This window comes from Oxyura jamaicensis, chromosome 1 (assembly GCF_011077185.1).
Source record: "Oxyura jamaicensis isolate SHBP4307 breed ruddy duck chromosome 1, BPBGC_Ojam_1.0, whole genome shotgun sequence".
NCBI classification, from domain to species: Eukaryota; Metazoa; Chordata; class Aves; order Anseriformes; family Anatidae; genus Oxyura; species Oxyura jamaicensis.
Window position 1 is genome coordinate 29,797,213 of NC_048893.1, and position 21,304 is coordinate 29,818,516.

General features: G+C 40.0%; 2 protein-coding genes across 2 annotated transcripts; one reads left to right on the plus strand and one right to left on the minus strand.

The window, feature by feature from the left end:
* Positions 1–573: 573 nt before the first annotated feature.
* On the minus strand, positions 574–9,117 carry DNAJB9 (DnaJ heat shock protein family (Hsp40) member B9). The gene is made up of 3 exons (XM_035336803.1): positions 9,053–9,117; positions 5,691–5,918; positions 574–4,276 (listed from the first exon to the last, which is right to left on the minus strand). The coding sequence occupies exons 2-3, from the start codon at positions 5,905–5,907 to the stop codon at positions 3,846–3,848; spliced, it is 648 nt and encodes a 215-aa protein (XP_035192694.1). The 5' UTR covers positions 5,908–5,918; positions 9,053–9,117; the 3' UTR covers positions 574–3,845.
* A 124-nt stretch (positions 9,118–9,241) lies between these two features.
* THAP5 (THAP domain containing 5) lies at positions 9,242–15,358 on the plus strand. Its single transcript, XM_035340572.1, has 3 exons — positions 9,242–9,393; positions 12,311–12,500; positions 13,820–15,358. The coding sequence occupies exons 1-3, from the start codon at positions 9,311–9,313 to the stop codon at positions 14,786–14,788; spliced, it is 1,242 nt and encodes a 413-aa protein (XP_035196463.1). The 5' UTR covers positions 9,242–9,310; the 3' UTR covers positions 14,789–15,358.
* The last annotated feature ends 5,946 nt before the right edge of the window (positions 15,359–21,304 follow it).

Genomic DNA, 21,304 nt, shown 5'->3' on the forward strand with positions numbered 1-21,304 from the left:
GAAATGGCCCAATGAGACATGTTGAGTTCTGAAACTTCAACATCCTCCACCTTTGAAGGATTAGGCCTGAAAAACCAAGAATTTTCAAACCAACATGGCACCCTCCTAACCTGTCCCCCAGAATTCAGTGGAGGGCCATTAGTGTTGGTCATACTGCTCTCATGCAGCTTGGCAAGGGTAGACAACACAGACAGCAGGGAAAGACCACAGTTCAAGGCAGCTTTCTGCTGATACACCTACTACCTCTAGGAAGAAAGAAGATCCTTTTACAGTTTTTTTTTTGTTGTTTTTTTTTTTTTTTTTTTTTTTTTTTGTCTGCTTAGTTTACTGGTGTAATCCCTAAATTCCAACTGATTCCCAACAACTCCAGGAAAAAACAGTCCAGGGAAAACCACATTTATTTATTCCAATTCTGATTCCTTTTTCCTGTCAATCCCATCATGCCACTGATGTCTTCACAGAAAATGTAGCACTCGAGATGCTCTATAAAACACAAGTTCTATACAATGCCCTTTAATATGGCTTCAATCTACAAACGACTGTGAGGAGAGAAAAAAGATTTTCACACACAAATGATTTTCACACATTTAATGTAATGGCACCCTAATCATGTTTACAGTACTTTCATCTCCATTAGATACTGTGTTTCAAAAGCATAACGGGAAAAAACAAATGCGAGTAGAACACTAGTCTTTTATAAAGTGTTAGAAACTCAACCATTTGGAGTTACATATGCATAAATGCCTTCTTAAGAACTAAGAGTTGCATTTTTCACCCTTACGTAACAAAAAAATAACCTTTGCTGGGTCTTTTCATGAGATACAGAGATCAAGGATGACAAGACTCAAGCACTTAAACTCCTGAAGTCAGGGGTGTCATAAGGTTATACCAGGACTTCCGTTAGCGAGCCTGCCATGAAGCAGACCCTATAAATAGGAAAAGAATGTGCAAGGGCTCTGAATAAGTGAGACGCGCTGCATGTTTTACAAGCTTGTGCTCTGACAGCCGTGAACTGCAGACTACTGACTGAGGAAAGCCTGCCTGAATTTTCAGCTGATTCCTCTTAAAATACACCCGTTATAGAAAGCCATAGGGATAGCAATACTCTCCTATCCTGACAAGCTCTCCTTTGGATTTTACCTTTGATCAACAACCAAAACAAGCAAAAAGGTCACTCTGAGAAGCCACAGGAATTATGGGATGTAGTTGTTGGTTTTCCTATGACATGTAATTTAAGAGAACTAATATGGAAGCAGATAAAAATAGACTAGGCAAAAGTCTTTTTAAGGTACTATCAGCAAGAAAACTAGTGATCCAATCATTTTATTAACCAGCTCCATACTTTGGCTTTCAAGAAAGAGACAAGGAAAACAAGTACACTTTTATTAATAAAGCTTGGAGCATCCTTGAAGAGAGGGAGCTAACACAGAAGCAACCAAGGACTCTTATTAATTTTCACTTAAAAAAAAAAACAAAAATCACCTTTGCCTGAAAGAGGAACTCATGTAACCACTTATGATATTTATATTTTGGCAGTAGCTGTGCTTCCTACAATTTATAAAGCTCATTTTAAGGAACAGACCCAAGTTCATAACCAGAGAAAACTACCTTTGGAGAAGTCAGTAGTTCACTTCTGGTAGCAACTTTAAGTATTCCTTCTTCAACACTTAAAAACTGCTCATTCTGCTGTTTCCAAATTATTTTTAAGCAGTTAAGAAACTGTTCACTAGGCTAAGAAATACATTAATATTTTACCTTTACAGCCTGCTTCTAGAGTTGTTTCCCACCTGCAAATTCCAGCAAATTCTCATCCCTAGAGAACATTACTTAATATTTAAATACAACAGCATTACTGAAAGGATGTAGCTTTTATCAGTATGAACAATTCTCCCCAAATGCATACAGAAATGTTCTCTCTCTCAAAAAAATATATATATATATTTGTGAGAAAATAATTTTTAACTATAAGTTAGTAATTTGTTCACTTGGATGCCCACATGGTATGAATCAGACAATTTGATTCATGCTTAGGACTGATGGAGTCTGTTAAAACAGCTGCAGAAATCTACATGAATTACAACTTTCAGTTCAGTCATATTTCTTATACAGAAGAAACTAATATCTACTTACACAGAAAGAGGGTGGAAGTAACAGACATACACGCTCAACCCAGCACTTTTCCTACTATACGAATATTGCACATTCCGATAATGTTGCACAAATTACTGGCTTTTTATAAAGACCATATATGAGGTATTAGTCCATTAATAAATAAAGAAAAACATGGAAACGGAAAAGCACTTAATACAATGCAATAATCCAAGTAATTAGTGAATGAGAACTGAATAAGCAATAATACGCACCCTTATGGGAAAGGTTAAAGTTACTCAGCAAACAGTCAGCTTTCAGTATCAGTTCAAGAAACAAATGGTTAGATCTCTCCCAAGATTTTAAGAATTCAAAACCTATTTGCAACATTGCTGTTCAAAATGCTCATTTCGCTCATGCAATCAATTTGAAAGGTAAATTCTTCACTCACACGTTTAAAAATATAGCTATATGTGTATGATAGCAATCTTACTAAGGAATTGATTTAATATACTGGACTTATACTATCGGTTAAGAAATAAAACAGAACTTTTGGGTTGACATCAGTTATAATAAGAGGTTTTTTATGCTTTCAATAGTTTATACTGGTTATGGATTTCCATGGCACTGAAATTGTTACCCATTAGTACTGCTTTTATTACCAGATTCCAGCACCGCAAGGCATTAGGTGAAAACGTGGATTGTAATTTTCAGTTTTACTCTTTCTTTATGCCAAGAATTCACCTTTCAAATCACAAAGCCAAAAACTCCCTGCTAACAAGTAATAAATCTAAACAATCTACCTTTTATTATTATTATTTAGACCCTTCCAGAAACACTAGGAATCTGTAGGTAAGCTTATCTTAAATAAGTTTGCCAAAGCACAGAGGAGTATTAAAGGTCAAAAAACTGAGCTACGGAAACTACATTGCACACATGACAATATAATAAAGCATAAAGCAAGAGTGTACTCAATACGCTCTTCCAAATCTTTTTAAGGGATATTTGTGTTTTGGAGGGGAGAGGGGAGAGACACACTAACCTCGTGCACACAGAATTGCATACATGAACAGCCCTTTATAAAGTCAAGGGTTATTCACATCCTAAAAATACTTTCAGGCCAATGAAAAGTTACTTGGAAATAGAAGTCATTCCTGCATCACTCTCCTAGGTGAAACACACTTTTAAGTTGGAACATGTGTTTTATTTTTAATAATTTGCAGTGCTGGACAGTAACAAAGACCCGGGTAAGTTAAATTTCTGCTGCTATTTTGTGCAAGTTGTCTAATTTGTGCAGTAAGTCCACATCAAGGAAAAGCTGATAGTGAAAACTCAGAATGTCATGATAAAAAAAGCAGCACTTCTAAAGTATCTCCTCTGCTGAAATCCATGCACCAGTAACTCAAACATTCTTAAACTGGCATAAGAGATTTATATTACATATCTAAAATTAAAAAAATATATCGTGTTAAAGTTCAAATTTACTGAAAGTGTTTACTAAACTGAAATACACAATTTCTTCTGTCACATGGGATTACTTCTCTCCCATTTTAAGTAGTTAGTGAGGCATTTAGCTCCCAATTGCATGTTATTTCTATTCTGAGAATTAGTTTAATCTATAATTTCTTTATAGCAGTTGTGTTAAGTGTTGTTTAGAACACAAAGATTTTTCATTAATATGAAAAATCAAAAAAAACAAGGAAAATCACAAAACCAAGAAAAATGATGAAGATGTTGAAAGAAGAGGAAAGGAAACATTATTGTCCAGAACAGTCCGTGTATGTAGTGACCATGTTTCCTCGTCTCTGAGTGACAGTCCTACAGTGCTTGCTGGATCCATGAAACCTGCTATCAGTTCTCACTGCATGTCGGTGTGCATTTTCAAAGTCACTAAAAGAAAACATTTTTTCCATATTTTCAAACACATCATCAAACAGTCCACCTCCAAAGGAAAACTCTTGGAAAGAACGTCTTTGCCGATTGTGAGCTTCCCGATGACTTCGGAAGTGATTCTCAAAGTGCTTTTTCGACCGTGAGTTTTGACTGAAGAGGTCAAAGTCTTTGAACAGGTCATCAAAGTTGAAGTTAAATGACTGATGGAACGGGCTTCCATTATTTCCTTGTCCTCCATGACGGCCAAATTGATCGTATTCTCTCCGTTTATTCTCATCTGATAATGTTTCATAGGCTATTTCAGTTTAAAAAGAAAAAAAAAAGTAGAAAACCTTCAGTTGCATGCCATTATAAAAAGACAAACATACATAGAACAACAGCACAGTAAGCTCTAGCCACGCTGCAGTTACAGCTAAGTGGCAAGCTAAACAGCATGGAGATAAAATAAAGGAAATTAGTTACCATATAACCAAATTTTCAACTTTGCAGAAGTTTAACAATAAACCTAAATTTTGTGATTGTGGATACCTGAAATGGAATTAGATTTCCATCCAGTCTTGGTCCAAAACTATATCTACTGGTGCTCCAAGGCAGCAATTGACAGATAACATACATACTGTTACTAGAATGGGTATTTTAAACCTCTCCATTTTCTTACCTGTCATTGGCTTCCCAACTATTCTAAATAGCTCAACATTTATTTAGAACTCCCGCTTCCTCCTTTAGTAGGTGCTAACAGCTGCAGTATCTGAAGAGATATACTACATTAATCACTACCTTTCTTTTCAAAAAAACAGTTCTGTAGACATGAAGATAAAAACCACAGTCCTGTTAGCTTTGTCAGGCAAAATAGATGCCTATGTTATAATAGTCTATGGGGAGCAGAAATGTAAACACTTTATTCTCCAGCAAGCCTTTTCATGTTCTTGATCGTTCATTTCCATCAATATATTTTAATCCCAAAACACTTATGAATGGTGTATTCCTAGGATCACAGGACAGTTCACACTGAAGTGCCCTCAGGTCTCTAGTCTAATGTTTTGCTCAAAGTAAGATCAGCTATGAGATCAGACTAGTTACTCAGGGCTTTATCCACTCATTCCTGAAAACTCTCCAAGGATGGAATGTGCACAGCCTCTCTAGTCAACCTGTTCAAACACTTGCCTGTCCTCGTGGTGAAAAAAGTTTCAAAGTTTTTCCTTACAGCAACACTGCATCTCTTGTACCTGCTGTCTCTTGTATTCCTACCAAGAACCACTGAGGAGCCTTGCTGCAGGTTGTTAAAAAAAAAAAAAAAAAAAAAACACACACAAAATCTCCCCATAAGTACTGTAAGGTTTCTGTTAGGTCCCCCTGAAGCCCTAGTTACCCTGAGCTGGATCTTACTAGACAGACCAGAATATAAGGAGAGTATTTGAAATACTCTCCTACTGCCAAAGTTGTCCTCCTGCCAAGTATTTTTTGTAAGAAGAGGCATGAGCCTGGAAGTCTAATAGGCAGGAATGCATAAACTGTGCAAAAGGCTTGCCTATGTGCAAGAAAATGGAAACCAGTCAGAAACTGATACAGGGCATTTGACACCTGAGAATTAGAACAAAAAAAAATAATTTTTCTCTTATTCAGTAAAAACAGTACACATAAATTACTGCATTTGTTCACAGATATAAGCCACGTATCCAGTTATTAAGACTGAGGTTAGCATATATTACCTTCAGCAATTTCTCTAAATTTTGCTTCTGCACCAGGACTCTTATTTTTGTCTGGGTGGTATTTCATAGCCAGTTTGTGAAACGCCTTCTTGATCTGGCGGTCAGATGCATTTTTTGGAACTCCTAAGATATCGTAATAGCTCTCCGTAGCCAGTATTAACTCGGTTATCATTAAAATGCAGAGGGCAAACGTGAAGACAGATTGTGTAGTTGCCATTTCTCTGGTTCCTAGAAAGAAAGAGAAATACACTTGAACAGGTTATTTCAGGTTCCACAGAAACTTAAAATGGCACGACCATAAACTGAAAGAGGAAGACATATTTTTTAGGAGTCACTCTGTGACTGACACATCAACAAGTTGTTTCACTTGTGTTGTTAGTTAACAAACCCCACCTCCCTAGGTTCGTAATCACAGAATACGTGAATGGAAATGCTGCAAATTCACATTTCACATCCATCACAAGTGCTCTTTGGTGTTCACCTTTGCTCTACAGCTATCCTTACTTGCACATTTCCCCCTAGTCCCGTTTCCAGCTGTTGAATTAAACATATAATACGTTTCGCTGCACCAAACAGTTCATGCTGGCATACCTGGACTAGATTTAAACTAAGCCCTAAGTTCTAGGATCATAAACGCAGCAGCTCTAAGTTGGAGCACAGGTTTCAAAACCTACTGAATATGCTGGTAGAATAATTCACTGATTAGCTTGTGCAACAATAAGAACCTGAAAACACAACAGGCCTGAAAATCAACTTTGGGCTGCAGGAAATCAACCTGTTAGATGCTCACAGTCAGCTTCAGAAGGTCACCTAACTGACCTAAGGTGAGCATGATACAAGGAAACACTCATCTAGAGTACAGAGGTCGGTCAAGTAGAACACTATTTTATAACGGGCTGGGCTTAATTTACTTTCATTTTAGATTGTATTCTAAATATAAACACCTACCATACCTCTGCTATCAGAGAACTTATCTAATAAATGCCACTACATATAAAGGTTTACACACGCGATTCTCAATGTCTGAACCAAGCTCAAAAAAAACTTTTATACAAACAGCTTCAACTATGACTAAAAAAAGCTTAACTATTTTTTAACAAATGTATTTGTCAAAAACTTGAATTTAAAAACAAATTGGAACTAAAACTCAGGGAAAAAGCAGTGGCATAGATAAGAAACATAAAAAAAAAATCAGCTCCATGTAGCCATATCATCTTTCATGACTTTTATAAATAACAAGAGTGGGCTCTTCCTACCAGAAGAGAAACTCAAATGATATTTGAAGGACTTATGTATATGAAGAGCTATGTAAAACATACAGTACAGAAATGTGAACATTCAAAGACAGAATGCTGGTTGTCCCCCTAACCAGTAGGACGTATGGCAATGCCTTGAATACGCCAGAAATAACATGTGCTCTTCCCCCGCCCCCCCCCTTTAGATTGCACTGATGTGACAATACCACAACCACAACTCAAGGAGAAGAATTCTATAGCTAAGAGTAGCACTATTTTCCTGAAAGCTGAATAAGCTAATATTATTCCAGCTTTAATGGTACTCTGACTATACTTTTAGACTGTACATGGCCTAAACACTTGTCATTCAAAGGTTTTGAACTGTGTATCAGGTACGTGAGACAACTGAGCCTTTAATAGGAAGTCCACACCCTCTCAAGAAAATTAATACCTAAGTATCAAAATTGGCAAAAATACCATTTCTAATAGGTAAGGCAGGGGGCTAATACGAATGTTGTGAGGTCAGAGCAAAAAGCTCATGTACGATTAACATTCCCATGCCCTCTTAAGCATTTATTTGGCAAGCAGCCCGTGTGATATCAAGTGGTAAGGAGTAGCAGTTGAAACAAACTGTATTTTGAGCACTGTATCTAGATACCAAATGGACGATTCTTTTCCATATTCTCCTTACACAACACCGGACGTATATTTAGAACAAGAAGCTTTCCAAGCCTTTTCCACATATTTTCACCCACCAGTTCGCTAACCTGAAACTTTGCCACCTTTGCCAAGACACACGTACATCCCTCCACACTTTGTGTGCCTTCTTTCTGTTTCTGCTTTGCAGATACAGACTCATGTCTTCCTGTCATGCCAAAGATTACATAAGCATGATGTAGGTGTGAGGAAATGGAATAAAAACCAATCTGTTCCACTTTCCAAAGGCTTAGCTCCATAATTCTACAAGTAAACACCAAAAGGTGCTAAAAAGAGTTGTTTAACTCCTTCATTAAGGGCCAAACCCATTATAACTTTCACATTTATCAGACCCTGAGAACATCAAGTCACTCAAGTCTTTGCTCTGCCTAAGCCCCTCAACTTCTAGGGCTTTTGATAATGAATTATGGATAGGCTTTCCTTTCTCTATAGTTTTACACTGAGATTTTGGTAATGCAGTTCCATGCTCTACTGCCCCTAGTTTTACTTGGATTTCTAGGCTTTTTTAATTTGTACTGAAAATTAACTGAATTTTAGATAAAAAAATAAAAAAAATAAAAAATTAAAAAAAAAATAAAAAATGAAAGGAGGTATTTCTTTGCATTAAAAAAAACTCCCCAAAACCTATACCGAACCTGTTTAGCTTTACAGAAACGAGGCATCAAAACACTGACAGACTTAATGCTGTCCTTGAACAACTCTGTGAAACTCGAACATAATAATAAAACTTAAATGAAAAGCAAATATAAAGGAAACCCAAACATACACAGCATTTTACCCTGATAACAAGTCTTAAGCTCACACGATATATTTTGAATTATTATTTTTTTTCCCCAGAAGACATGTTTAATATGGTGTGAGCATCTTACTAATGGCATCTTAGTTAACAATAAAGGCAAGGCCTGACCTCCTCCCCCCTCCCCAAGTATCTTTACTACCACTTTTGCTACAAGAGCCTCTTGTACACGCTTACTCTGCTTATGCCTCTCCTCCCTCACCTCCCCATTCAGTAAGTCTCACTTTGGAGGCTTTGCACTTAAGTTACCTAGAATTTAGACTTGTTTGAGGATCGCTAAGCTCTGCATGCTTCCCGATACCAAGCTTCAGCAACAGAGCAGCCCCTGTAGCTCTTACGAGGAGCACTGAAGAGCCCCATTTTAGCTGCGCGCACCCAGCATCAGTCAGAGGTTTATAAGAAGTAACTAACCTCAGGCTGCCGGCCGAGCGGCCCCCACCTCAACCACCACCGGCAGGTGCCCGACCCTCGCCCCTTCACGCTGCGGGCCTCCCTCCTGCCTCATCCGCTGCTGCTGCGGACCTGGCGGCGGGCGAGTGCCCGGGGGTGGGCGCCGAGCCGAGCCCCCCCACCGTGCTCCCCTCGGGGGTCCCGCTCCCCCCGCCCCCACTCACCTCAGCGCCGCCGGCCCCGCGCGCCGCTCCCGCCCAACGGCCGCCAGCGCGCGCGCAGCCCCGCCCCCTCCCCTCCTCACCCCGCCCTCCCGCCGCTGCTACACGAAGCGCTGCGCCATTGGCCCCTCCGCCCCCACGTGACGCCGCGCCGGGGCTCCCGCTCCCCTCCCTCCCCTCCCCGTTGTCCCCGTGACTGCCGCCCCCCCCTCCGCGGCCCCCGCTGCCCACGGTTCCGGCGGCGGGCCGGGCCGAGCCGCCATGCCGCGGTACTGCGCCGCCGCCTGCTGCAAGAACCGCGGCGGGCAGAGCGCCAGGGACCGCCGCAAGCTCAGCTTCTACCCGTGAGTGGGCGGCCTGGGGGGCTTGGGGGGACAGGGCCGGGGCTGGAAGGGTGTGGGGCAGGGCAGGGCAGGGCAGCGCTGCTGGGGGGGCTCTGAGCTTCTCGGCCCTCTGAGGAGCACCGCGCCAATACCAGCGTGTTTCTGTCGAGTTAAAGCGCAGTAAGGGCGGGTGTGTGGAGATAATCGTCCATCACTGAGGGGAAAATCGAGGGGTCGACTCCACAGGCGGACCGAGACTTTGTTTTGGTGAGACCCGAGCTGAGTCGTGGGTTTGTTTCAGGGTTGTTCAACAGCCGTTGTTCCAGCATCAGGAAGTCTCACAGGAAACACGTTTAGAAGGGCGTTAGTTTAGATCAAATTAAACTGCTTCACCTACAGCATACGCCATGCATGATTCAGCCAAATACACTATCATCATAAAACATTTATGAAAACGAGTGGAAATATATTTTCTAGAGTAACGTGAATAATTTGAGTGCCACAAGGATGGTCAAGCTGGAGTGCTGGTACGTGTTTATATTCAAGTGAACAGCATCAATATAGATAGGACCTGGTGCTTAGGGACAGGGTTCAGTGGGTGACACTGGTAGCAGGGTGAGGGTTGGACCAGGTGATCTTGGAGGGATTTTCCAACCCTTCTGACTCTGTGATTTCAAAATCCCTGCCATTTTATCTAGCCATTGAATTGTTTTGTGTTGAAGCTATCACTGTCTGGCAGAAGAGGTGCTGAGACTTGTTTATACCAGAGAACAGATGCTGAATATGATTTAGGGGGTATTTCAGAGCAGAAGCAGGTTACTCTGTAGCCAGAATAATACATTTTGCAACCAGACTTTGTCTCTCACTGCAGATATTTTTTTGCTTCCCAGTCTGAAGCTGGCTGATGGTGGGGAAGGCAGTGAGTGCTGAGTTGCAAAGGTAATGGCAGGGGAAATAAACGCTCTCAAGGCCTTCTTGGAGAGGGTGTGTTGGTGGTGTGACCTTCTACTGAAAGAACCTTGTCCTCTTGCTGAGAACCTTCTTTGGACTGATGTAGTAACATCCCAGGCTGAGCTCTGTAACATGCTATACGTGTAATGCTGCTATTCGGTGTACACAGTCTAAGCAGGCGGCAATGGAGAAGGCTGAACCTCTGACCTGTCCTTGAGAGGTTATCTTCTTTTTACTAGTGTTATCCTTTGTATTCCTGCAAACAGCTAGGTGGATCAACAGTTTGTACCGTTTCCTTGGTAACTTGAAAACTTAAATGGCAACAAATTCAAAAGGTGGGATAAGGTTTGAAAAAGTGCAGCTACTTGCAGTTTTAGGACACTGTGGCTCTGCAGAGGAGAGTCATTGCCATGTGTGGCTGTTGAGAAGAAACCTGGAGTTTCAGGGGTGGGATCTAGGGTTTGCCAAGAAGTAACCAGCCTTTCACAGAATTTGGGTAACGTAGCCCCTCGGCACACCAGGCTCTCTCCACAGCTTCTGTTTTGTGGGAATACCTCACTGCTGAGCTATTTTTTTGTGCATTGAAATTCAGTTAATTTCAATTTATTACATACAGTAATAAGCATCGTAGAAAGAACTGGTTGCTAATTAAAAGGAAAAAATGAGCTGTTTAAGGAGAAAGACAAAACTGGTTTGTAACGAGGCTGTAGGCACTTGTCACATCTGGATGGTTGTCCCCCCTCATACTGCCAACGTCTAATAGATACTCTTTACATCCTACGCTTATGATCAGGTCAGGTTTGATGACCAAATGAATCTGTCTCTTACTCAGAAGACTTTTTTTTTTTAAAGTTATTATTGTTCATGATTCTAAGGAATATTAGAGTATTACTTTCTTAACAGGAGTCATTTATCAGTGTTCAGAAATCACATTATGTTCTGTATGTCAGATGTGATTATAGGCTAGTGTTGAAAGAAACTTAGTACTTCCTGAGAAATTTTAAGCACATTTCAAGTACTTTGATGTCCGTCCAGTAAGAGCTGAGAGTTCAGGGTGGTCTCAATGCTGCCATTACCCTAACTGCGTGATTGGACATGCATCATAAGAAGCTTTTAATTTCCCTTTAATTTTTGTGCATTGTGATTCACTGAGTTAATTGCATGTGTTTGCTCACTTTCTTTTAACTTAGCTCTCTTTCCCATGTAATATATATTTTTGCATATACTTTCAAAATCAATTTCATGTATTTTGCAAGTAGGTTAGATGGTTGAAAAGTTAGTTATGGGTTACATGACATCGTTGGGATACTCAACACTGTAAGACAACTTAATTTCTGAAACAAGAAGTAAGTACACACCAACACAAAACATTTTTACTTTTTGAACAAAATTTAGATCTTGCACTGTAAATACTATTCACATTTATAAGTTATCAGACAATCCTGAATATGGTGTATGTATGTATGCTAAGAGACACTTTGTCAAATGAAAAATAATACCAAAAGGTTTGGGTACTAATTCTGTCTAGTAAGGCAAAAAAAAAAAAAAAAACTTTCTAAAATGAGGCGGGCAGATCTAACATTTTTTTAATGAAGTATTTCCTCTGACTTCAGGAGAACTACTTTTAGAGCAAGTATTGCAGAATCAATACTTTTTAAATGCCTTGGCCTAGAGTTTTGAAGCCTCTGACCAGCAGAAATCAATAGAAATTCTGCTGCTGAACTCTGGAGCAAATATCCAAATAGAAACCATTTTGATGATTATTAGATTAACAAGTAATTGACATCCTGATTAGCTTTTCATATTTAGGGGGGAAAAAAAAGAAAGAAAATCATTCCTTTCTTTTTCTTCCTTTCAAGAGACTCAAGTAAGGAAGGACAGCCTGGTAAGGAACAACAGAATGTTGTTTAAAAAGAAAACAGAAAGAAAGAAAGAAAAACATTTTTTTGCTTTTGTTTCTTTTTTTTTCCCAACTGTTTTAAAAAAGATTTCCACTTCATGATAAAGAGAGACTTGAGAAATGGTTGCGGAATATGAAACGAGATGCATGGACTCCAAGTAAACACCAGCTTCTATGCAGTGATCATTTTACCCCCGATTCCCTTGATGTGCGATGGGGCATACGATACTTGAAACATACAGCTGTACCAACAATTTTCTCTTCCCCAGATGATGAGGTAATGTGTTCCTATCTTTTCTATCATAGTAGAAAGCTAACCAACTGTTTATGTAATAAAGATGTGCTGTCTATTTTATACTGATAGTTTATTTTAAAAATCCCTGTCCATCAGAATGTTTTGCCAACAGAACTGACATAAGACTGGTGTGTGATTCCACAGTATAACGGAAAAAGGAGTGGAGGTTCAGTATTATTTTTAATTGGAAATTCCAAATGCATGTTCTTTAGAAAATTTCCCATAGAAAAGTTCTTTTACTGAGTAATTACTATTAATATTCCAATTTTTTTAAGGTCTTCTATTAACTAACCGTACATAAATACAGACTTTAGAGTGTTTTAGTTTCAGACTCAGCATTTCTCTTTCCTGGCCCTAGCCGCAAACGCCTAAGAGCTCAGGAGTGTAGGCTGTTAAAGGTATGCCACAAGGGCTATTCCATCTTGACTTTCACAGAGTTATGGAATTGGTGTATTGGGTTTATGTGGCAAGGGCTTGGTAGCAGGGTGGTGCTGCGGGGGTGTCCTCTGTGAGCAGAGCCCAGCAGCTGCCCCATGTCAGAGCCAGCTCCAGACAGCTTCAAAAGGGACCCGCTGCTGGCCAGAGCCGAGACAGTGAGTGACGCTGGTTGGGCCTCTGGGAGAGCAGATTGAAGAAAGGGTAAAAATACTGCTGTGCAACAGCAGCTAGGAGAGAGGAGTGAGAAAACGTGAGAGAAGCAGCCCTGCAGCCCCCAAGATCAGTGCAGCAGGAGGGCAGGAGGTGCTCCAGGCAGGCAGCAGTAGTTCCCCTATGGCCTGTGGAGAGGCCCCTGGTGCAGCAGGCTGTCCCCCTGCAGCCCATGGGTCCCACATGGAGCAGATCTCCACGCTGCAGCCCGTGGAGGAGCCCCCGGTGGAACAGGTGGATGTGGCCTGGAGGAGGCTGCGGCCCATGGAGAGCCCCCGCAGGAGCAGGCCCCAGGCCGGAGCTGCAGCCTGTGGAGAGGAGCCCACGCAGGAGCAGGGGGCCTGGGGGGAGCTGTCGCCCGTGGGGGACCCGTGCTGGAGCAGTTTGCTCCTGGGGGATGGACCCCATGGTACGGAGCCATGTGGGAGCAGTTCTTGAAGAGCTGCTGCCCATGGGAATCTCAGGTTGCTGAAATTAGTTCAGAAGTGAATTAATTAATTCTTTCAAAATCTGTAGGATTTCTAAGATGTTAAGTATCACATTTGAAATGATACAATTCATTTGGTTTTCTTTAATTTTATCTTTGCATATGTTTTCCGTCACTTAAGACTGAAGTTTGGTGCGTTTTCTTTTTTGTTGTTTTTGTTCTCCAGGAAAAAGACTCTTCTCAGAACAGCCCACAAGAGATAAAGAGAGAAGACCCAGCAGAAACAGCTAAAAATATAGAGTCCGAGAAAGTACCTGTATCACTTGAACTTTGTAGACCAAATAAAAGTCCTGCAATGGCGGAAAATCTAGATGAAAAAGCAGAAGTAGTTTGCTCAACTGCATTGAGTAAACCTTTACAAATGCAAAAACTACAACTTCAAAACAGAGAAGACTTACAGGCAGACAGTGTTATTCTTGACAATTCATCTCAGCAGCATATACATCAACCTGATCCTGTTTTATTGGCAACAGCAGTCCAGAACATGGAAGCCGCCAATGTTCATACTTCTGTAGAGGATTCAGTAAGTTGTACAGCTACAGTCTTGCAATTTTCAGACCCTGATTACTTGAATTCGTCTCTGAAGTTGAACAACGCTTTAGGTTCAATAACTGACTATGCACTTGAAAACCCAAACTCTCATGTTTTAGGCTGTTCTGTTGAAGTACAGCCTACAAGTGAAAACACAGTTTTAGTCAGTACAGTCACACAAACTATTGAACAATTTGATGGAGGTGAAGAATCTGTCATTGCCATCATCCTACCAGCTGAGAGTCCAAAAGACTCTGAAATAATAGATAGTTCTTTCTCACCTATTAAGCAAGAATTTCTCGACATGGAAGAAGCAGAAACAGATAAATCTGTGTATATGAATGCATATAGTGGAAGTGAAGTGTTACAAACTGAGCATTCATACTGCAAACAAGACATAGACAGAGAGCACCTCTGGCAAAAGATTTCAAAGCTTCACTCTAAGATAACTCTACTTGAAATGCAGGAGATAAAAACTTTGGGGAGACTCAGGTCCTTGGAAGCTCTTATTGGACAATTGAAGCAAGAAAACCTTATTTCTGAAGAAAAGCTCAAGATGGTAGAAAACTGCTTCACAACACTTGAAGTGACTATGATACAGTAAAGACTTTCAGTTATTGTTCCACAGTATCTTTTCATCCTCTTGACTGTCCTTTGGAACAAAATAAGTTTTGATTCAGTCATGGTATTTTAAATATCTAATGCAAAATGTGTGAATAGCAAATACCCTTAATGTTACATCAACTCCTGTCAATGCTAGATGGTAGACCATTGCCCATAAAATACGACTTGCAAGTGAGCTTTAAAAGAAAAGCTAAGCCTGTTAGTCTTATTGAAGTATGTAAAGCAAATCAATAAAAATAAGCTGAACTTTTCCCGATGGCGGGCTTCACTGAAACATGAAAATCTTGCATTTGGGGCAGCAGTAGAATGGACAGTGTAACTTGGTAGAATGGAAAATTATAAAACAGCTGTCTGAAAAGCAAAAAAACTCTCCTGGTTCTCTTTCAAACCAGTAAGGAGGTATGTAATACACATTGTCCAGTGAGGCCACAATTACTCTTTGGTCTTCTGTTCATCTCGCATTAATTGTGATAGCTTTTTGTACATTTTGACCTTATTAAATTTGACCTTATTAATTTTTTCTGCAATAAAAGGTGTGTCTGTTCATCTAGTTTAGTTTTGTTTTGTTTTTCTGAGAATATTACTGCAATGAACAAGTCCCTCTCCTCTGTTTGTGCTGATGGAATATTCCACACAAATGAAAATAAACTAATAAATACTGATTTTTTTGTGGTTAGTAAAATGGAAAACTGTAAATATTCAGGGAGTGTTATCTGCTCAGTTTTGATCATGATGCAATCTATATCTGCATAAATTCATGTACACTTAATAGTACACTGAAGAAAACAGTGCTTTATGAAGCAAAGTGGCAGAATCCATCACTCTATTTTTCTATAGCTAATTCTTCAAGAAGTGGGATATTGAGGTTAGAAATTTGCTCCCCTGTCTTGATTATATTAACAGTTTCTAGTGTGCAGGACATGCTTATTCTGTCAGCATGCTACCGATTAGAGCTAGTGTGTAGTGACTGGAATTCTTGAGGGGCTTTGATGCGTTTTCCTATACTCGAGCATCTTCCCCCCCCACCAGTTCAGTATAGGACCGGACCTAATGTGATTCTTTCCAGTGAATTACCTGTCCTCTGTTGGATTCATTCTGAAATTTTCTGGGGAATTTTTTGATTATTAAATTGAGAAACCAAGCAACAGTGATTACAAAGTTGACCTGCAACTAAAGAAGTTATAAACTAGTAAAATTTCAGAAAAATTCCTGATAGTAATACTGAGATTTTTTTTTTTTTTTTTGTGGCATAGCTATATTTAAACTTGGGAGATAAAAAAAAGATCTTTTTCTTTTGTGTGTGTGTGTGTGGACTATCTTGGGATTATAACAGAAAAAAACTCACCTCAGTAAGCATGTCACCAAGTTTATGAATTTCTCTCCTACAGGATGATTTGAGCCAATGAGACTTGGGTGGGCTTAAATGGTCCTCTGCCGTCTACTTTGCACACAACTTTTTATGCCATATAGGTCATTGTTCAGGCTTACAATTAGCTCTTCTCAGCTGTGCCTATTACCTTAACTGCTGCCCAAAGTAACCTCTACTCTTATCAAGCAGGATATGACATGATTTTTAAATCATATTATTTTTCTATTTTTTTTTTATTTTTTTCATGTCTAGCAATAGATGTTAAATAACATGACAGCCTATTAACTTTGAGTTTTCAAGTAGAGCTGTGTAAATTTACCAGTTTTCCTTAATTCTGAATTTTATGTTTGATTGCTCTCTGTTAGTTCATAGTTCCTCTCATCCAGATTCATGATTTTTGCAGCAGCAGCCAGCATCACCAACTTAACTTTAAAAAAGGCCAGAGATGGAAAATGATTAAGATGATTTTGTATGGAGCCTTTCTCGGCCAGTCTTGTAGCAATGAAGAGGCTGAACCACCACAGACCAGTCTGCAGTTTGACCAGAATCAGTGCTGTGTTTTGTAAATCATTGTTGCAAATTGATTCCAAAAATTTATTTGGGGCAGAGAAGTTTTGTATTCATTTAAAAATACTTGGAATTATAGCTGACTATGTTTGCTTACAGAAAAATATGACTAAGTTCTTAGCTTCAACAATATGCTGACACTGACTTACTCAAGGTAATCAGTATAAATACAGGAAAAGCTGCACTGGAAATTGCCACGCTCCACTGATTATGTGCTACGTGTATGTCTTGTTCTTAGTGTTTCCTGATCATAAAAATGTGCAACCTTTTTCACTAAACTTAAGGACTTTAAGAGATGCTATGTTATTCCTTCACATTCAATTGATTCAATTGATTCAAGTGATTATATTAATTATTTCAACATTTTACAGATTTAAGAGGTGTCAGCAGTTTAATACACATACTGAACTGTTAAGCTGTTTATCTTTTCTACTACTACAGAAATACGGCATTTGGCTTTCTCTTAGATCTTCATTTAAATTCTTCTAACTTTAATAAAGTCATGGACAAGCAGTGTCACTCCACATGGAATAAACTGCTACCCATTTCCCCTAGTTTTCCACAGTTCCCCTAGTTTTCCATTTTCTTTACAAGGTGGAGTGAGGTGTTTTATTTAACACAATCTGGATGCAGTAGAGTTACAGAGGATGTTTTCTTTCTGTCAGTATCCGGGAGTTATCTTCTGTGCTTTCTTGCGTCAGTGTCACCAGTAGTGACAGCACTCCTACATACTTCAAGGACATTCATTAGGAGTCTGCCAAGACCTGTCATTAGCTGTCTTAAGTATCTCATTACTCTCCTTTACTTTAGTGAGGTTGTAGTTATTCTTCCTTTCTACTTAAACCCTGTCCTACTCTCAGACGTGGGTGCTACATTAGTAAACCTGGATGCTGTTTCAGTGGCTACTGTCTTGTCAGTAAGCTTGAAGCTATGTGTTGTATTTTAAAAATTACGCGTCATCTCCCAACTCCTTCTATAATAGCCTTTTTTCCTCAATACCTAACTGCACATTGGTGAAAATGCCTTGTAAGTTACTTGATGCTTCATCTCACTAGATAATGCTGCTTATCTGCAAGCCAGTGTCACACGCGCAGCGCCTCACTCCAGCACCTCTGCCTGTATCCAGTGCTGGCTTAGTAAAGCACCAGGCACAGCCTGCACAGCCCTTCTGTGTCACAGCAATGTGTAACACCCGTGGACTCCATCACGTAGCTAGGTGAGTGCTCGTGCAGACGGGGGTTACATGCATGCCCTGGATTGCTACAGGATTGCTAATTATTTAATTGTGTCAATGATGGTGGTGCGCTTTGCTGGCCAGGACGCATTATTTCCAGAGTCACTGAGGTGAGTGTTGGAATTGCGTCACTCTTAAGGGTTTAGAAGTTCATCAGTGCAGTAAGTCAATAAAAATGAGCTCCTGCTTCTGTGAAAAATTGTACCGAGAGGTACTGGGAAAGCCCCTTGTGGTTTTAGGGCACACCCAGGAGACACTGTGAGCAGCAGCCCAACAATTTTCTGCTCCCAGGCAGAACTAGAAAACGTCCACATCCAGCCATGCAAGACACAGGTGATGCTGAGCAAGTCTGTCCACTTGCCTTTTGTAAAATCCTCTATCAGGAAGCCCTGCACTGTATTGCAAGGCTGGAGGGGAAGTGTGAGACCTTGTGAGAGATGCTCAGCACCATGCGTGGGACAGGGAGGAAAGAGCAGGCTTTGGCTTTTCGGGTTCCTGCCTGGGGAAAGTTCTGTCTTCAGGATCCCACAGGACACGAGCTACCAGCACCAAGGCAAGGGGAGGAGAAGGGGGGTGGGGGGGGATTACACGCTATTGTGACTTAAAATTGGCCTTAAATTTAGATGCAGAATATATTTTCTTTTGCTCAATTACCTGAGAACTTTATGACTTACTGACACAAGCTGGAAATTTTAGAATATTATGCACACTACATCATATAAAAATATCACCACTCTATTTTCTCCTTCACTGAAATCACTGTGATGACTTTCTAATTTACCAGGCCATTTACTCCTGCAGTGAAGACATAAATTTCTCCCAAAATATTTTCTAAATCAAACTTTATTTTTTTTCCCAGTAAATGTAACTCTTGGCATTATTAAATGTCATGGGGCATAATGCTGAAAGCCTGTCACTGTTTTAATATCTGCCTTTCCTGCAGAGGACATTTAGAAGACCATTTCTGAAAGCATAAACACAATTTTGAAGTATGTGCCTCATCCTTTGTAAAACATTAAACTATAAAGATTCTTGTGGAATACATAATATTATATGTATTTATACGTGTATATATAGCATATATAAAAAAGCAGTGCTCCATCTAAACAGTAGGTGGTGCTACTGGATTGTTCTCTAGAATCAGCCTAAAGCATTTTATTTTTACCCAGAAACACAAGAAAACAAATTAACTATTCAGGGATTTTTCCTTATGCTTTATACATGTCTTTAATAAAGCAGGGTAGTATCTGAGTAAAACGTTATGACTAATTTTCCTCAATTTTACAGAAGTAAAGCTTCAGAGGAGAAACTCATTTATATTCTGAGTATAAAACGCGAAATTCAAGAGCTTTCTGCTCAAGAGAGTGGTAAAAGAAGATCTATTCATTGTCCTTTTGTGAAGCATGATTGCATTCATCATATGTTGAAGTGGGTCAGTGATTAAAGTTTGAATCCCATAAACAATTTAGCAATGCTCATTTGCATATTAATCAGGGTAATGGTGTGAGTGTTTAATCACAGCCTTCATCAAGAATGTCTGTTTTGCTACACAAGTGCTGTGGCCATGTTTTTCTAACTGGGAAGATGCATGCACATCAGCTTTATACACGGCTTAGTCCCCTCTTAAAATAGTGTGGAACAGACTTTGCACAGAGAATATACAGATGATACAAACTGCATCAGTGTAGGGGAACACTGGTCCTGCAGACTCAAATGATTTTTTCCTGCTTATTCCAGTGTTACTTCCAAAATATAATAGATAATAAGGTGTTACAGTGCAGGTTAGAAGCATCTGTGTGTTGTGGTTCAACCCTGGCAGGCAGCAGTAACTCTATCCCAGCCAAAACAAGGACACACTGTGAATTTCTGAATGGATGGAACAGGTCTAAAAACAGATGTTGAAGAAAGCCATGCCTGGGTAAACTCTGGTTTTGGAGGCATAAATTTGCTTCAAGGCTGGTTGCAATTTCTCTGGGTGCACAGCCTGCAGTGCCCAGCCTATTATTCACTCATCAGGTCCAGCCACCTGACAGAACCAGGGAGACATGATTACACCACAGCCTCCTGAAAGAAGTCACCTCACCTGACTCGGGGTGTCTCCATCATGAGGTGCTCCTCCATTAACCAATATTTAATATCTTCATTAAGAAGAAAAGAAGTGAGGAAATGCCCGTTTATCTACTGATTATGGCCAATGGGATGTTCTAGACAAATATTCCGTTTTTTTTTTTTGTTGTTCTGTTTTGTTATAAATACCTGGAGTTAGCTAAAGTCAATGTGACTTTGTGTTTTGAGAGTCACATAGTTGTTAGGCAGGTTAGGAAGATTAAGTCCTAATTTAAAAGCTCTTGGCAAGGCAGTTCTTGCAAATTGTGCTTTTATTTCCTGTATGGCCAGTGACAAGAGGAAAGTCCTTCAGAGCTTCAAGAGGAGTTTCTGTTCAGATATGCCATTTATGCAGTTGCAGCATTTTTTCTGAAGATTTTGAAAGATTTTTTTCACTGTGTGGTAAATTTGAACAAGTTGGCAAACTGATTCAACAGATTCCTATTCTAGTCAGAGTATCCAAGGCACATTTCTCAATACTGCATAACATCCTCACAAGGTACACACCAGGCCTAAGAGCTCTGCATTGCTTCATGAATAACATAAACTGATAATCATCAGACACCTTATAGCCCCTTGGGATGGAAAACAACCTTGTGCCTGCTGTAGGCTCATGGCAAAGTAGTAGCAAACACCATGTGGAGCTTTTTTCAGCCATGCCTGCTTGGGTAAGGACATTATAGATTGTAAATGTAGATAATTTGACCTTCACTCTGAGTCAATAAACTATGAGGACAAACAAGAACAGGTTTGGGAGCTCTCAACGACCAAAATAGTTACTGTTTAGAGATGAGGGATAATAAAGATACAAGGCCTGTAGTTTCACAGCATGCAAAATATATCAAACCCCTCAGATATCATACTTGCAAGCAGATGCTATTAAATTTACATCAAAGCCCTTTATTGAGTGTTTTACATTCTGAGAAGTCTTGTACTGTGTAAAGCTGGCTTTGGCTACAGGGCAGCTACAGAGCACTAAGCCTGTACCACCTCAGTGGCTATTGACCAGCCATGGATACTTACACAGCACTGCGTTATCTGGCCTGGCAGACTGGCCATTAGTTCTCAGGAAATGGCCAATATTCTGCTGTCACTAGATAAGGGTGTACAACAACTCACGCTCTTCCCAGGTCACAGACCCAGCTGACTCCTGCAGAAAGACTTTCACACCTCACTAGCAATACAGCAGCACCTCTCCACCTCTCTTATCTGTACAGTCC

Excerpts from the sequence above, each read along its gene's own strand:
- DNAJB9 (XM_035336803.1), bottom strand. The coding sequence starts at position 5,907 with ATGGCAACTACACAATCTGTCTTCACGTTTGCCCTCTGCATTTTAATG. Across the intron at positions 4,277-5,690 it reads ATTTAGAGAAATTGCTGAAG|CCTATGAAACATTATCAGAT; the intron begins GTAATATATGCT and ends AAACTGAAATAG.
- THAP5 (XM_035340572.1), top strand. The coding sequence starts at position 9,311 with ATGCCGCGGTACTGCGCCGCCGCCTGCTGCAAGAACCGCGGCGGGCAG. Across the intron at positions 9,394-12,310 it reads CGCAAGCTCAGCTTCTACCC|ATTTCCACTTCATGATAAAG; the intron begins GTGAGTGGGCGG and ends GTTTTAAAAAAG. Across the intron at positions 12,501-13,819 it reads TCTCTTCCCCAGATGATGAG|GAAAAAGACTCTTCTCAGAA; the intron begins GTAATGTGTTCC and ends TTTGTTCTCCAG.